General features: G+C 40.2%; 1 protein-coding gene across 1 annotated transcript in view; it reads right to left on the reverse strand.

Annotated features, from left to right (window-relative positions):
- LOC106936505 (mitogen-activated protein kinase kinase kinase 11-like) overlaps positions 1–15829 on the reverse strand; it is a 63572-nt gene extending 47743 nt beyond the window's left edge. Inside the window, exon 1 of the mRNA XM_015017601.1 lies at positions 13755–15829. Coding sequence (XP_014873087.1) covers positions 13755–14511 — 757 coding nt within the window. The 5' untranslated portion in view covers positions 14512–15829. The remainder of the gene's footprint in view (positions 1–13754) is intronic.
- Between the last annotated feature and the right edge of the window lie 2740 nt (positions 15830–18569).

The raw sequence follows: 18569 nt of genomic DNA on the forward strand, positions 1-18569 counted from the left end.
AACAAACAAAAACCACGCGAAAGAAGAGGAAAAAAGAAAAAAAACGAGAGAGAGAGAGAGAGGGAGAGAGAGAGAGAGAGAGAGAGAGAGAGAGCGCAAAAGTGCATCCACAGTTCAGCCCTTGTTCACCCCCATCCAGCCCTCTCCACTCCCACCGTGGATGGCGGCTGCTGCATTAGGCAGCTGCTTACTGGACGGCATGTGGCAACGCACTGTGTCCAAATCAGCCGTTGACCCAAATAAAAACGAAATGCCGCTGACATCGTCAAATCAGCACGGGGAAGTTTTAAAGTGCAAAACAATTCCAAAGGTCCACGGCGAAAGAAACTCCTACCTTTAAGGTGATATTTTCTTTGCAGACAGGATTTCCGAAATTTCAAATGACATGTCCATGACATGTATACGCTGTTTAAGAGATTCCACCTGCATCCTCTGTTATCTTCCACATTCCTTCCATTTTGGGAAGGTGTGTGTGTTGCTCAGAGTGGTAAACAGAGACAGAAACCTGCCGTTTCACAAGTAGGGGGGGGGTGAGCAACAGCAAGTATCATCAGCAGATCAGTCTTGCCCAGACAGAACATCGTCCTGATTGAGAGGGGAAACCAACAATGTCACCACAGAGAAACAACGTGACACCATCTCCATGGCAACGGGGCCTCTGTTTGGTTACTGTTTGCTGCACGGAAACAAGGGAGCATCAGTTGCAGAAAGGCCTCCTACAAAAACACGGCCCCGCACAAGCTTGGTGTTGCTGACTCAAGCTAATTACCGCTAATTCCTAGAAACACTCCGAGTCAGAGATCCGGCGAGTGTCTTTGGTTAAATGAGCCAGCTGATAAGGCACAGAAAACCACATATTCATGATTAAATCTGACTTTAACAAGAGCAGAAAGAAACTTTTAGATCTAAATGTTGAGCTTTTTCTAACGTGATGCACAACCCCTGATCTTTGAGGTAACAATCAGACACCTCTTATTTGAGCAAACACCAATCTTTGAGATACCAGTCCAGCTAAATTTTCCATATGTTACTATTTTTAAGCAACATGTTTGTTTCGCTGTGCTTTGCTGAAAGGGGAGGACTTACCACTTCTTAATTTCTCTTTAGCAAAGCAGCAAAGGTATTATTCCCTTTCAAGTCAAGCGACATACCTAGTTTCTTGTTTTCTCTTCAGAAACTCTTGTGTAATTTTGGCAGGGTGCTCAAGCGCGGAAACCTGCTGGAATATTTCTCTTGCGCCAGGCTTGCTAGAGTGACAGGATGAGTTTGCTTTGCTTTATCTATCTGCATTCACTGTTGGATCACAAACTCCCCAATACCTTTTGAACTCATTCAGTCACATATTGTAACAACCCAGTTCCCCTTGTGTGCATCTAAGTCAACTGAGGTCTCGAGTGTTTTTCTTTTTTGGCCGTATTGTGCAACATCCCTTGAACCATTCAGTCTCTTACAAAAGCACTAATTGCCATTTATAAACCTTGTTCAAACCAAAGTATGAGGCAGCTGCCAAGTTGTTGTACTTGATTATTGTAGGTTAGCCACAGGAGGCCCAAACAGAGCCACATCGCCTCGCTACATAACTCCTTGTTAATGCCGCAACTGTTTTCCCTTTGTTTTTCTATCTTGATATTGATCTTACTTTCACCATTTATATGTTGTTTGGCAGAGGGGGCATGTCAGAGGTCCATTGTGACAATTGGAATATTTTTGTGTGCCTCCTGACTGCAGTTGGTGTAAATGTAGCAGAGCTGATCCAAAAGGAAACTTATTTTTCAAAATGCTATAATCCTAAAAGGGAAATATTAGATGTTTTTATCTTTTGTTAGCCATGTTTTTTTTTTTTTTTAGTTTCATGTTAATATCGTAGTAAGTCAACCCAAAAACATACAGAGACTTTTTACTCAACGGATTTGTAGGGCACACCTGAACATTAAGCTTGGCTAAATACATTAATGGTTTTAGAATAAAGTCTTTGTTGCTGGAAATAGACTGAAAACATTTTCCAGGTAGAAAAATATAAAATCCTAATTCAAAAGTTAGGAACTTGTGCGCCTTTCTTTAATTAAAACAATTAAATATTGTTTCAATTAATCTTAATCTGAATATATATTCAGATATCTTTATCTGAATATATGCCTCACCTTTTTAAGATCTACTGCTTTGTTTTATTGAAACGTTTTACAATTAATTTAATACTGAGCATGTAAAAAGAAAATAATTCAAAGTACTGTTTTTTTTTTGTGTGTGTGTGTGTGTGTGTGTGTGTGTGTGTGTGTGTGTGTGTGTGTCTAATTTGAAAAATAAACATGTCCCTGGTGTACTTTCAATCTTCCAGTTTTGTCCCACAGTACAAAAAGTTGTTTTAGTAGCTTTTTCCATTAAACCTTTATTTATACAGGTAAATCTCATCTACGTGTTTTACATATACATACTACACACAAAATTACAACATGCTAAAACATGTTAAATCCATCTAATTATATTGACAAGATAGAACTGGAATAAAAGCCTTTAATTCAATTAAGCTGCACAGCTTCAGGTACTGTTGTAATTAGTTTCAATAGCCTTTATGTTTGTCAGCATTAAGTACCAATTTCAGATAAAACAAAAGTGACTTAATGTCAAAAGCAGCCCGAAGATAATTAAAAACAAGGGCAAAGCAGTTTGCTTGACAGCAAACAACTGTGTCATCAGCATAGAGATGTACCAGATGCATTAGGCAATTTTATTTTTAATTAAAATTGCAGAGTGCAGGACCCAACTCAGAGCCTTGAGGCACACCCTAATTGACGTCAGGATAACAAGGAACAATTGTGGAATTTAACAGCTGCTTCCCACCAGAGAGGAAGTTTGAAAACCAGCTAATAGCCCAGTCTGAACAGCCAGTTTCAAAAAGACTGGCTATGATACAGTGCCAAAAGCTTTTTGAACACGTTTTAGTACATACAGGTAGTGGTAAGGTAGTTCAGTATTCAATAAACAGCAAAAAAAGTGCTTTCATTATCAGAATCGTTGAAATCTGGAAACAACGTTTTCAATAAATCTTATTGCGCAAATGGATGCAAGTTGAAATAAGCTGCTTCTGAAGGTACCAATGTTTGTTGGATGTTATATACGGTTAATAGAAAGCAATAAATCTCATTATTTAAGCATCATTTATAAATCAAGGACATATTGCTTGTATATTTAAATTTTGTTTCATCCTGAACACAAAATAACTGAACATTAACAGGTCACACCAACACTATTCCATTTAAAGTTCTTGTATGATGCTCAAGGCAGTTTGTCCTATTTGTTTTAAATTACAGAAAAAGCTTATTTACTGCAGAGCTGTGCAACACAGGCTGCTCTCCCTGTTGCAAATTAATAGATTAAAGGAGTGTTTTTAACTATTTTTTTAAAGAAAATTATTAAAATAATAACATACTGTTTCAGATACATTTTCAATTGTGCAAAAAAGAGGCACCATCAAGAATTTTGTTATTTATATTTCTTAAAGACAAACCAACTAAAATCTGGAACAGCATGTCAAATCTTTACAAAACCTCACTAAAAACCCAAGTTTGTTCCAACGAAATCTGTATGGCGAAGCATCGCTTTGATATTTTTATCTGAATATATACCTCGCCTATTTAAAATGAACTACGGTCCAGGTAGCAACACTATGTGGTTTATAGCAAAATCTGAGTCCATCAAAAGCATCTAAACTGTAGCACACAGAGCAAAATAGAGGATCACCACCTTGCTCAAGGACGTGTGGCAGAGAGCGGCCGGAGCTCAACATGTGAAATTATAGTCACCTTTAAGGCCCAAATGTCAGCGCTGTGCCTCTTCACTCTGCACCTCGTTTAATGATCTTCACTCTGTGGACGGAGCTACATCTGGAGCCGGGTCTCCATCTCTCAGCGCATTCTTCTCTACATACTGCATCATTCCTCACCTCCTCGTCTCATTTCCAACGAGGCTATTCCTCCAATGGCAACTTTATTAGGTACGTCTTCTGGTTGTTAAACACACACACACATGCAAATCTGACATCCACACAGGTCAAACCAATTGAAGAACCTGTTCACCTCCTCGCCCATGGTGGCGCTGCACCAAGAGCTACTGAAGGAAATGACACAAAAACCTCCGAAGGAGAATGGATGCAACTTCCTTCTAAACGAAATGTAAACAAAAATGGTGTCACATTAGGTTTTAGCGATTGTAGGATTTTTCCTTTGCCTTTGGTGAAACACCACAAACATTTCTCCTGTTAACGCTAGACTCACGAGTTTATTTTGGTTCCATTGGCCCGCAGCTGTGGGTTTTTAGACGGACAAGAGTTTGAGTGAACGGAACTTTCTAGATAAACTGACTAGAGTTTGATTAAACCGGACTAAAACAGGGCTGGTGTGAATGCACCCTAAATGTCACCACGATAGTCATCGCTGCGCGTGATCTCTTCTACCTTCTTCCCTCTGCACTCGTAGGCGAGAGCAGAATCCAGGCAGGGTGGAGTGGATGGGGCGGGGGGCTTTCCCCAGGAAGAACGGGCGCTTTGTCCCGTGAGGGACGAGGCCATGGGCTGACAGAAAGTCTGGCAACCCCTGACCAGGCAAGGGAGTGAGCGAGTGAGAGAGGGAAGGAAGGAAGGCAGAGCTGTGGGACATAATCATAGCTGAGAAGATGTCAGCTCACAGCGAAACTAGCACTTGGTCTGCTGGAGTTTCGTCTTCGCTCCACTAAGTTGCACTTCGAGTGCCGGGTGGTGTTAAGCTGCCTGAGGGAGTTTAAATAGAGGGAACAGGGACAAACTGAGTGGTTTAAAATAAGCAGAAGATTTTAGAGTCAATCTGATGTTACCCTTGTGGGGAAAAAAGTGGGAGTTAAATTTAAATAATTTTCATATTCAGTCTGAAATCCTTGAGCAAAAAAAAAATAAAAAAATTTGGATCTGTTGCAGAGTATCCGTCTTGTGTTTTCAAAGGGAAAGGAAAGGGGGGGGGAGAGAAAAAATCTTGTTTCCTGTAAGACCCTCTTTGTTCAGCTGCTTGTTTGGTCTCCTCTATCTAGTTTGCCAATTTAAGTGTGGTCTAAATCCATCACTCAATGTTGCCCCGTGTTTAACGTGGGCAGTTCTGACAAGCGAGCTTTGTTTTCTCTGGCTAATGAATCCGGCCCGATCTCTCGGCTTCAAACCATTTCTGGACGCATCGATCGGATCGGAGCCAGTTCTAGTGGACAGGCAGGACGAGCAGGAGGGTTTATAACAAGGAAGCAGAGCGGGTTGAGGTCGCAGATCTCGGATGTTGTTGGAAATCGGGAGCGGGCAAAAAAAACAACAACAAACGAACAAAAAAAAACGATGAGATTCAGGAAGGAAAGGTGGAGGAAAAGAAGTACAGAGGGAAACTGTCTTGTTCTCACCAATGCGACCACCAGAATTCAACGTTTAATCAATACGCAACATAGTTTCCTGTTCAGAAGCAAGTCACACTGGTAAACACCACTCAAAACACCACCTATTAGCAAAGTGAGAAAACAGATGCACCGATTTCCTCAATATTGAGAGATCAGCTGTCAGCCAATACTAACGTGTGAAACTGATCTCTTATTCCAGTGTAAGCGTCTGAAAATCAGCTTCTGTATCCTTTTGCTCTGCCGTGAAAGTACTGGTGTGCAGGCTGGCAGACCTGTACACCAGGTCATGTCTGAACATGCACCTTTAGTGATAGTCATCTCACTGTTGCCAGCTTAGCAACTTTGTACCTATATATTTAGTGACTTAAGAGACAAGAAAAAAAAAAGTTGGTCAAAATCGGAACTGGCAGGTCAGGACAGTTGAGATTTCATAGTCGAGCGTACCGACTGTCCACATTTTTTGCGTTACATTCCTTCTTTCTGCACAATCCGAGTAGATATTAGCAAGTTTAGCAAGCTAGTTAGCTTCCTAGCATCATTTGTTCTCCACCAGGGCAGCCACTCTACACTGTTGGCGTAAAATTGTTGACCTTTGGCGTGAACGTGTCCGACAGTTTGATTTGGTGTTGATCTCCGTGGAGTGACGTATGCCCAAGTATGTGGGGGACATTCTGGACCGGTAAACATTGTCACGCAAAATCTGAAACGGTCAGTCAGATTCTAAAAAAAAAAGATGCAATCAGTGCGCCCAAGCTAAATATTTGACCATTGAGGTGGCAGTAACCAGCAAAAAAACAACAAAAAAATTAAAAATAAAAATTAGCAAACCACTGCAAGAAAAAAAAAAAGATTTCTTCTAAACAAAAACATTAAATACCATTTCCTGCTGTGTTTTGCACTGGAATACATTTAAAACAAGGAAACAGGAAGCAGTTTTTGAGCAACCAGCATTTAACTCTGAGAATGAACTGCAATTTATTTTATAACAGGTTTGATGGTCAAATCAAATCAAGTCTTATCTCAGTAAAAGAAAGCATATGTGATGACTAAAACTTCAACTGTTTTTTAATACAGAAGTCACATAAATATAAAAACAACTGAAGCTTAGAAGACTTCTTTTGCAATATTAGGATTTTTTTAAGCTATATTTTGTTTAGTAAATACTGTGGAATCAATACTTAGCACTATGGAGACACAGATTACATAAAAACAGAACCAACTTCTATCCTGCTTTTTCTGAGCGTCATCATAACCATCATCCAAACTCCAGACCAAACCAAACCTAACGCACACAAAGCAGGGTTCTGTGTCTGGGTAGCCACTTCAACTCTGTCAGCAAGGGGGTTATAAATGATTCGCTCTACCAGGTGAAAGTCTGTGTGTAAGCAGTCATTTATTAACAAGCCCCCTGAGCTTCTGTGTTGAAATTTAACCTTCATTAGGGTCGCTTCCTTACAAAACTTCACAAAGGGGGCGGGGAGGTCTACCACTGGCTTGACCTAGAAGCAAGGCAGTGATCAGAGCCAGAACCTAAGTTCTGATGTATGAAGTAGAGCTCCATGATTGAAATTTCCCCCCTGAGACGTACTTATGCGGCTTGAGGAAGTACATCTTTTGAGCATTCCTGTTTGCACTTCTACCAAGTCAACACGCAGAGACTTCTCACCTATCTCAAAAGAATGGGTAAAAAAAAAAAAAACTATAACGCATGTTATAAAAACAGCTTTCAAACATTTAAAACCTTCTAAATGTTCCTGCATTATGAGATAAATATTCATCACAAGCACATTTCAGGGACCTGAGAAGTCAGAACTACTGTTAATTCGCGAGAATGCACCAATGTGAAAATCTGGGCCAATGTAGGCAGCCAATATTTACAGATATTACTCAATTGCTTTGACAATGGTAATTAATATTTTCTTAATTTTGTTCCTCAATTTTGTTTAAGCACATCATAATCCTTTTTATCTGTGATTTTGGTGGCATGTGGTTTTTATTTCCTTTTTACTTATTGTTATTGGTTGTTGTGTTTTATTTCAGATATTTAAAATACTTTCTAGTTTCATTGTGGAGTGTTCTGCACAAAATGAAAGTTTTTTGGGAGCGTAAACTTGCTTTTCTATGCCATTATCAATATATTACCTGAAAATGGTCTTTGAACGACAATATTATCGTTTATCTCAGTGATTTCGGGGTCAATTTATCGTCCAATAAAATTTGTTATTGTGAAAGGCCAAATTATTAGCCTAGCTACGACCAAGTCCACATCCACCTTCATGATATTGTTTCTCATAGGAACAACAGAACAGTGTCTGATTAATTCTGACCTCACAGTTAAAAAAGTAGTGAGATTAATTTCCAAATGAATAGTTTTAACAATTTTAAGTAAAAAATACAAGTGTTTCAGGTTAAGTGAGGAAGAAGATGGAGGAATAGAACATTTTTGACATTTAAGTGATATTCAGCTTTAACACTGGGTTCTGGTGATGTGATAGTGACAATTACAGTGCCTTGAAAGAAAAAGTATCTACTTCAATTTAGGTTTTTTGTAGCATTCAACTATTTAAAAAAATATTTTAAGTCCATTAAAATAAAGGAAAACAAATGTGAGTACCTTTTGGGATTGATCATTCTGAACGGAGCTGAATTGAAAATTCCAAACCAACAAACTATTAGCAGAAAAAGGTCAAACCCATTCATTTAAAATGAAGGTTAGGTTTATTAAGGGGAGGGGGGGGGAGAAAAAGAGTTATTCCAATAGTCCCAGCCCCGTGTGAAAATATAGTTTCCTGTCTTGGTAAAACAGGACTGAGCATGTTTTTGTTTAATTTCTTTAGAAACTACAAACCTAAAAATGATAAGAAAAACATTCTTCACATAGAACCTGTCTAACAACATGGAGTAGGCCAAGAGATCTTAAACAGCAACACATCATGTCTTAATCTATAGAAATACAAGAACATCTTTAAAAAAAAGCCATCTGTCAGTGTAGGAAGGGTTATAAAATTATTTGAAAGCCTCACTTGCTCAGTTGGGTTAGCAATAAAGACTGGATGAAATTGGCCTCCATTGGAAGGTTCCAAGGCAAGACACGCTGCCTACCAAAATAACACAAAGACCTGTCCAATATTTCCTGAATATTAGACATGTCAAGAATGTCTAACAAACTATTAGCAGAAAAAGGTCAAACCCATTCATTTAAAATGAAGGTTAGGCTTATTAAGGGGGGGGGGGGGGGGAGTTATTCCAACAGTTGAATGCTATAAAAAAACCTAACGTTTGGTGTTTGAAGTATTCAAATAAGCAGCTATGCATTTTTAGAAGGGATCTCAAGTATTCACGGACTTTAGCTAGTAGCAGACGGCTGTGGCCCGTGGAGACTGGAGGTTTTATAATGCTAACCTTGCTAACTGCTCTAACTGGTAATATGAAAATGCTTGAGTCAGATTAAAAGTTTTTATTTCTTTTCAAAGACTCTGTTTTAGTGCTTAATGTCCACTCATGGAAGAAAAGCTGAGACAAATATTCTCAGTGCAGATAAAATCTGTAACAGTAAGTCAAATCCTTGAAGAAAAAAATAACCGAGATCATAAATTCGACAGAAAATTATGATGGCAGTGTCTCTAGTGTGAGTTGGTACAGATTATGTTACACATGGTTTATTTCTTTAGTGCTTAATTTATTGCCAATGTGATTTGCCTGCGCATAATTTGAGAATAAATTTCACAACCTTATTTAACTCTAAGCAACCTTGTGTACTTTTGATCATCAAAGGAACCCATCGCTATATCAGCTCAACATTTAACTTGCTAAATTTAAACAGTCATAAGAAAAAAAATGTATCAAGAACATAATACAAGCAGGGACAGCAATTCCCTACATGCAGGAAACATCACACACTATTGATGTTTTGTTTTTTAAGTGCGCGACATCGTGGGACATTGGAGCCCCTGAATGAAAACATGCTGGTAAAGAGATGCATCAGATGCTTGTCCACTAGCGGCAAAAAAAAAAAAAAATGCCATGTTGATCCAAGATCTATCTGCGGCTTCTTCCTGAGAAAGAAGTCTCTAAGCACCGGCCCAGAGAGTGCTTAGCTTGGCGCATTTCCCCCCTAAAGCATTTCTAACTAAAGCTCTCTGCAAAGTTTTATGTGCTGTGGTGTTGCATATAGCTGGTTTTGGGTCTATGAAGGCTTTCTGCAGGAAAATAAAAAAACAAAAAACACACAGGGTGAAAAGAGCACAGCTGAACCTGACGGATTGTGAAATACAAGGACGAAAAACATGTCGCTGACTGATAATCCATTTCTGATTAGAGACTCAGTGGCCCATAGTTCTAACATACATAAAGATTGTTTAGGTCAAAGCAAATTTGACCTAAAAGCCAGAGCTGGTTCCTTTATCATAAACAGATGCAAAAAGGAGGTTTTAAAATAGGCATGAAGTGCCATTTTATAGCACAATCAAGTATCTAGGCTACCTTCAGGTGTTAAAAAAAATGCTGTAAATATAAAACATGACTTAAAATAATTTAAATTCATAGAATAACGCCTTGAAATTGGGCCTCTGTCTGTTTAAGAAGCTCTTGTTCTTTCTGAAACTCCGCCTTCATTAAGTCGTCACAACATGGCTCCTCCATGAACCATTTAACAACATTTTTACCAGCATTGCACTGAGAAGTAGCTTGTGTAATAGGCTCAGCTGATGTGCAGTTCCACCAGGTGTTTGTCAATTGCTGCTGGCTAGTCTGAAGAAGAGCCAACACTGCTATCTTGAATTTCAACAAATATTCTCAAGTATTTCTTTTTATTATTTAGCTTCACTTTATTTTTTACTTTTATTGGTTTACTGGAAGTTTCCTCATGTTTAAAGGAAGTTGTTCCTCCACACTGTCGCCATGTATTTATTCAAGATGACTCGAAACAAGCTACTGGTTTCGTTGGACGCCTTTTAGCTAATCATCACTGCACGCTGTGTAACCTAGTGAATGTGACTGTGCTGTATTACATCAAGGTCTTAGCTTTGATACATTTATTTAACAGGGAAAAAAAAGTGGGGAGTGCATCAATTGCAGATTTCTGGCAGATTGCCGATACCAACTTTTTTTAGTCTGAAAATTTACAACATAGTTGCTAAGTTGGATACATGCCTACATTGGTTTCACATGCAAGTATTGGCTAATCACCCAAAATTAAGGAAATTATGGTTGATTTATTGACTTTGCAGTTGCATTATTTACTGAATTTACAGGTGCACTCAATTTTTTTTATACTTTCAATCAGTCAGTCAATCAAGGGTAAGTTGTCTGATTATAGCAGTTCTTACTATTTTATTGGTGATTTATGTATTGGAATAAACTTTTGTTGTGGTCTTCAATAGCAATGCACTGACTCGATATTGAAAAACATTTCTAGATCGGGTATCGGTGACAATGTATCTGATCCACTGGGCAGATCTGTTCGGTCTAACTAAGCGACATCATGCTTCATTATTTATTTTACATTACACTTAGAATTCCTAATTGCACTTTCTGAACTATTTGAAAGGTTTGTTGCAGTTTATTTTTACATTTTTGACCAAGGTTGTCAACCTATTGTTTTTTCGTCAGTTTCAGTTTCTTTGTTACTTATTTGACATTGGCTATTATACTCCTAATTGAATTGAGAGAACAAATTAAATTTGTGTTGTGTTAATATGTCTGACCTAGCTTGTGAAGATATTGGTGAATTTAAGCGTCCAGTGCTGGTGCTGAGTCATCAAATACATTTGTAATTCAGTACAGTGTGATTTAAGTCAATTCAGCATTGTTCTTCTGTTTTGGTTAAGATATCAGCCGTTACTAAATCTCAGGTATCTGTATCGGTAGTGAAAAAAGTGGATCGGTGCATCCATAGTTTTCAGTTGCTTGTTGGGCAGAATGCTTTTTGCTGTTCTGCTGTTTTTCACACAAGTATAACTGATATTATAAGGTTTATTACCTGCTTGGGTAGAGTCTAAAATTTACCAATTATAGTTTTAAAGTAGCTCTTTAGCTTTATAGACATGCTTATTTTTAAAAATGAAAATGCTTTTGTTTTTTTGTTGTTGTTTTTTTTATTTTAAAAAAGCAAATCTGATTTACTTCTAAGAAAGATGTTCTTCTTTAGTCCACCTGATTGGCAGTGTGCATCAAAGGGACTTTAAAAGGATTTCAGTTCATGCAAAGTCCCACAGAAATAACAGTTGAAAAAAAACTGAAACTGTAACGTGCCAAAAGTACAACTCCTCTGCACACATTCAGACACAATCCTGTAGTCTCTTCTCTTTGTCCATGTTCACTGGAATTCAAATTATGGCCCTCTGGCTTTGACCCAAGCGCCCCCACAATGCACCCTCTCCAGCACGCTCCCGTTTAATCAGCATCTTCTGCTGGTCATTAGCTTCAACAGCAACTCTTGGCTGTTGTTTATGAGCCCTGCGAGGATAATGACTTTGCACCTCCATCCATCACTGTGACAGATGAGCCCAATTATCCCCAAGTTCTCTTTTTTATGCTGCGCTCGTCATTTTCTTAACCTGTGGTTTTCGATTGACCAGATCACAACAACAACTAAAAGCAAAACGTTGCAATACAGCTCACTTGGGGATACAGATATAAAAGAAAGGAGACAAAACGAGCGTGACGGATTTATGAAATAAAATGGCACCTCGAGAAAGAAGAACTTGCATCAATATTCTGAGGAACTGACACCTCATTCAGAGGCTGATCTTTTTTTTGCTGAACTACCAACTAAATCGCTCAAGTAGCTCTGCTTGATTTCCTTTTAAGATCCCCCTTCGATGCTCCTGCACCTGTTTGTCAAGCCAATCTGCAAACCTATTAAACAAAAACAAAAAAAGACATTGTCTTGGTGAGATCCCTCCACCCCCACCAATCTTTCTTCTATCCTTCCTCCAACACAACAGGATGTTGCTCAGTGACACAACGAGGCTACGTCTGTATGGAGACATGTAGAGGCAGGCCGGGGACAAAAGCTTGAGAGAAGAATTAAAAAACAAGAGGCAGCAGGAGGCAGGAGAGCGATATGATCTCGCGGCGCACACAGAGAGGGATTGTGTTGGAGCTGGCCTGCCCCATATACAAACACCATATTACCATAACTCCCTGCTTCTTCTTCTTCTCCTGCACTGCAGGAGAAGAGTTTTCATCTGGGAGAGAAACCCTGACAGGGGGAGGCAAAGATAAGCGAGGGCGAAGACGTCTGTGATGACAATCATGTCAACGATCTGACGACTGAGGCTGATGCATACGGAGGAGGGATGTCTTGGGATGTGCTGCATAATGCCCTCCTCCCCTCAAAGTGTGCAATAAACACGACTCGAATCAAGAGGGTTAACTTCACCAGTCACAGCCGTATTTCTCAGGAAATGACAGAACTGCACAACGGTAAATGTAAGGAATGAAAACACCATAGAGACGACTGCTGAAAACTATAGCTGGAAGATAGAAACTGTCCTGGAACAGCAGAGATGTGTTCTGTGCGATAGAGCCGACACGCCGCCTCCTTAAGGTCTCAAAGTCCGAGGGATGAGTCCCAAAGGTGCTGATGCGGAAACATTTCCTGACCTTTGCTCGGCAGCAAAGTATTCTTGTCCCGTCGACGGCTCCTTCAAAGACCTTGTGGTCTCTATCACTGAGGCCTGCTTTTGTCAGCATGCAAGTCATGTGATTGGGCTACCACAAAAATGTATTAGCAACCCGCAATGAAAAATTGTGAGGGCCTTGAACCAGGTCCTGCAGGTTTATGATATTTCCCTGGTTCAACGTGATATAACATCACATGAATGATGCTTTTTTCAATCAGATGAGGAACGTGACAATGTTCTCTTGAGTAATTGAGTCATTCATTTAGTCCTGCTGGAGCAGTGACAGAACTCCCCTCATTGTCACCCATTTTTCTGACACTCCCTTCACTCCATGTGTGAATTTCTTTCTAGTGTCAAAGGTTAGGTTCAGCATGACTGGAAAAAATTTACAAACCAGAGAACGACTGACAATGACACCGACAACTTGCTTTCAGCCACCCACAGAAACAAGTGGGAGAAGGACAGACCTGCATTACACTATTTTATTTTTTTTTTTCTGTTTTAAAACCAGAGTTTTAAAACTTTATAACTGGTAACAGTCATTTGCTATTGCCATGACACCTTTATAAACACCTAAAAGCCTTTTAGAAACCACTAAGGTCCCTATGATTATATCCCTAACCTTAAATAAAGCAGTTAGACACAGATGGCCAGGTGTTATAGTTTAAAGACTATAACACTATAAGTTGAAAGACTTATAGTTGAAAGACTTTAAGGACTTACTGTTGTTGGACTTGAGATCCCGGTGGATGACCGGCACGATGGCTTCATTGTGCAGGTACACCATCCCTCTTGCTATCTGCACGGCCCAGTTGACCAGGACGTGAGGAGGGATGCGGCGGCCGGCCAGCGCCCGGCTCAGTGGCCCACCCGAGGCATACTCCATAATGAGGCACAGGTTGGGCTCCTGCAAGCACACCCCCTTCAGGGCGATGATGTTCTGGTGGGTGAGCATGGCAAACAAATGGGCTTCCTGCTTCACGTTCTGCGCTGTCACACTGATGTCCTCGTCCGGGTCTTGCCGGGCCGCCTTCACGGCCACCAGCTCTCCCCTCCATGTACCTCGATACACTTTCCCGAAGCCCCCAACCCCAATCACCTCCTCCAAGCTCAGCTCACGGAAATCCACCTCCTCGGGATCGACGGTGCCAACCACAGCACGGTTCAGCTCCTCCACTACGCTGGTACCTGGTAGCTTGGCATATCCACTAGGCTTGAAGGAGCCGTAGTTGGATGGGAAGATGCCCACCTTGTTGTTGACCTTACCTGCCCACCAACCCTCATCCCCAGATATCTCAGAGTCCTGAGAGAGAACCTCCACCAGGTCACCTTTACGCAAGGTGAGCTCGTCTTTACAAGAGGCCTCATAGTCAAACAAGACCGTCCATACAGGGTTGGTGAAGTTCCCTTTTTGGGACTGATCCAAGTTCTTCCAGTTCGACAGCGAGCTACGACTGAATATGTTCTTCAGCGGCTCCATGAAACCTCCACTATATTGCCTGACTGGATCCGACTGCGCACTCCAGGGGTCTGAAAATAAAGTACAAAGGAGTACTTTATTGCACCTTGCTCCCTTTCCTGTCTTTGTTGTTGTCTCATCAGGGACCAATGAGGTGTGTTCAAAAGTCAGACCAACAGGTGGGCTTCAGGATTCAGGGACAAATGAAAGTGAAATGTCTTCCATTTGTTCTTGGATTAAACTCAAATCTTTCCATTTCAGCAGTCCTCAGATGGTTTGCTTTTCGTAGCATTTATCAAATATCTAAAAGTCAGCAGTGATTAACTCTCTGAAAGATTGATGTGGTGTGTGGTTTCCCCGCACATGGCTTGAGTAGATTATCATCTCATCATCCTGTGTTTAAAAGACTCTGGAATCAACTCATTATGACTGAATTTGTCCTCCTTTCCCCTCCTCATTCAGAACAACCACCTGTTGGGCAGCAAGTACGAAGAGTCAAAGTTCAAAATTAATGTTCAGGAATGAAACCGCTTACAGATAAGAGTCCAAATCAACATTTCCCACACACTTGGTAGTTCATACTCGGTTTTTATGTATTTTTAGCCATTAAGAGCAGTGGCCACCATAAGCAGGAAGCGCTGAGAGGAGGAGAAGAATAGCAGGAAAAGGAGCATTCAGTCCAGCCAACCAGTGCTTTACGACAAGTTTCAAGCGCTGACCACTGTTCATTACTTAAGCCCGAGGACCCAAAAAGTGCGTCTGAACGCAACACTGCGGTGACCACACAGGAAATCCCGCATTCCCGTGCGCCACAACATCCATGCTGGCTGTGTTATGAAGGAGCTCATACATAAACTGCGAGGCGCCGACTCTGGGAACAGGAAGAGCTCTCCAAATCTGCTTGGCTTTTCAGTCCTGAGGAGGGAAAAAACCGAAAGAAAGAAAAACAAACTATTCCAGATAACTTTAGTTCTTGTTGGGAGACCAGCGCCGGGCCCGGGTCACTTCGGTGCTCCGCTTCATAAAGACGGTGTCAAAACTGCGGAACTGTTCCGTTAGAAGTTCTTACTCCGTTCCTCTTCCTCGGTCAGCCTTCAGCGGCCAGCACCTCGGACCACTCCAACGTCGTAGCTTACAGCCACTGTGCCGGAGGGTGGGGTTTCAAAACTTTTCCTCTCCCAACAGGAAACAAAGTCAGCTGACACGCTCCCGCCAATGGGGACGAAGTAAATGCAAAACTTCCGATTTCAAAATAAATCGGCGAAATGTAGACGGCACACTGCCATACCTAAACGCGTCCGCCATTTTGTGAGTGGCAAGTTCTCTTTAAAAACCAATTTTCCTTTGAAAAAAACTGAAGTACGTTCAGTTAACTTTGATAAATGTTCTGAACTAAAGCTTATTAAATTTACCTTTGGAAACATATAAACCGCTTAATTAAATTTCTCGATTTATTTAAACTGTATCATTATACAATTACATAGTTAATAATAAATATTTTATCCAGGTGAAATGAAGTGAAAAAAAATATTTATCATTAATTTGATATTGTTTTTTGTTTGTTTGTTTGCTTTTAACCAATTAGTTGGAGCAATTTCTATTGAAATATTTCATACTGAAATCCTTGTTTATTCACATCTCACATAATTAGTGACAGAGATAGCTAAAAACACAATCTGACAGAGACTTGCTTTTAAAGAGAAGGAACAAAAAAATTTCAATTTAAAGGGCAAAAAAAAAACACTTATGATCCTTTAAAAATTGCTTTTATTTTGAAAAGTACACCATTAGTTCGTGTTTGTCCAGTTTTTACACCACGTATTGAATAATAAGCCTATCTCTGAGAAAAAGGCTTAAAGCAATTTAGAAATCAGAAAGACTTACTTATTTGAATCTTTAATGTTCGGTTAAAGAACGCACCTTTCTAAAATATATATATTGCATTTGAAGTATGCCCCAATTTTTTTGGTTATTTCTGAAATATGTTGAAACTCTTTCATCCATTTTATTTTCTTACACCAGTAATAAAAGCATTATTCTCATTCCGCTTTTTTTATTTATTTATTTATTTATTTATTTATTTATTTATTTATTGTGATTTCTTGGGATAGCTCAAAGAAAATTAACACCTTTAAATTCAGCCACTGTCTCTTTAAAAACTTCTGCATTTTCTGAAACCCTGCCTACAGGAAGTCATCACTATATCATTCTTCTTTGATGTTTCACTAGCATTGCACTGTGAGAAGTAGCTCACTTAATGAACTCAGCTGATGCACAATTCCACTAGGTGTTTGCTAATTGCTGCTGGCTAGTCTGAAGGAGTTGCGGCGGAGGGAGGCAGACGGAGGCTCAGAGGAGGAGCTTCATTCTTGGAGGCAGGGTTAGGTCCAACCAGGCTTTTTGCACAGCTGAATGGTTGCCATGGAGATTAAAGGATTTCTCAAATCCATACTCAGATTTGAGAAAAAAGAAAGAAAAAAAATTCTCACTCCAGGTATGTTCTTGATTAGAGAATAACATGACGTAAAACTCAAAAGTTGATTTCACATAATACTGTCCCTATAAAACATGACAAATTGAGACAAAGCTATATAAATCCAGAAGGGAAACATTTTGTAGCACTATTTATATCCAGAAACTTTAATCAAGCACATACATATAAAAAACTGCAAACAAATTTAAATATGGAACATGTCTTGTCGACTAGGTGTCAATTCTTCCATTTAAGGCCATATCAAGTTTTCATGCAAGTTTGCTCATATCATTTTAGCAAACAATCAAACTAAACAACAAAAAGACGCAACGCTTAAAACAATAAAATACACGTTAAACGAGACAGTCGTATTGTTAAGAGCTGAAACACAAGGTGCATTTGATTCAAGCCAAAATATTACGGAATTTCTTTTTCGTTTTTTCCTCCCTCACATTTCCTCTTGTTTTTAAAAAGTGCAGACAGCCTAGAAGACAGTAGCTTGATGGGAGCGGATGGGAATCAGAGGGGCCACCTTTGGCCCCTGTTGGCTGCTGTGTGGAAACAGTGCGCTTCCTTCTGCTGGCTCGCCTTCCCTTCCCTCCCCCGTACTGCTCTTTGTCTGAACACCAATCCTAAAGTCAACCACCCAAACTCCGATCCCACCCTCCTCCGTACCACACACAAAGAGACACACACACACACACACACACACACAGAGACACAGACACGCACTCACAAAAGAGGCTCCGCCTTCCTCCCAGTCCGCTGAGTCAACTCTTGCGCAGGAAGGATGCAGTTGTTTTTGCGGCACCAGATCCAAGTCGCCTCTTTGGTTGGGTGGTAAAAAGCTCGGGGTTAACCAAACAAATATGGCAGTGGGAAGAGGAAATGGGCTAAAGACGCTCCGAGGGGCAAAGCGGGAGCCCCCCGCCCCCGACGCTCCAAAGGTGACGACCAACATAGCAGCTCTCCTCCCAACCTGTGCTGTCTTGCACTTAATCTGATTCAAATACCCAAGGAGGAGAGGCTGCCGATAAATGCAAGGCATTGTCTTCCAGAGGGCTGCGTGAGTCACGGAAAGTGAAGCCGCGTCCATGGGAACCTTTACGCATTGCAAAATTCAGGGAGGAGGCAACATCAAAAACAAGAAAAACAAAAAAAGGGAGGCACAAAAACGGAGCCAAGGGATTACAAATCATGTGATTTGCGGTTGTGAAACGGGGAAATGAAGGAGGAAGCAGTTTGACGACTCTGCCAAAAGATGCCACAGGGTTTCAATTTTCCACTTCCAGCCGGGGAACCAAACAGCCATTTCTAAAGATGGACGCCCCAGCTGACAGTCCTAACTAAATATCTGCCTGCATTTTTTTTTTTTTTTGCACGTTGTTATATTAATATAAAAACAAATTTTAAACAACCATGCCATGAGGTCCAAAAATGTTAACTATTTGGCACGTTTTGCTCCATCACACTGGAAAATGGAAATACACAGATCAACACAAATGATTGGTGGAAGAAGTTTCACTTGGAACATAACTTGATTCTACACTGCAAAAACTAAATAAGTTTAACAAAGTAGTTTTGGTCTAGTTTGTAGTACAAACAT

Source organism: Poecilia latipinna, unplaced genomic scaffold (genome assembly GCF_001443285.1).
Source record: "Poecilia latipinna isolate Pla-1442-1.1 unplaced genomic scaffold, P_latipinna-1.0 Scaffold6, whole genome shotgun sequence".
Taxonomy (NCBI): domain Eukaryota; kingdom Metazoa; phylum Chordata; class Actinopteri; order Cyprinodontiformes; family Poeciliidae; genus Poecilia; species Poecilia latipinna.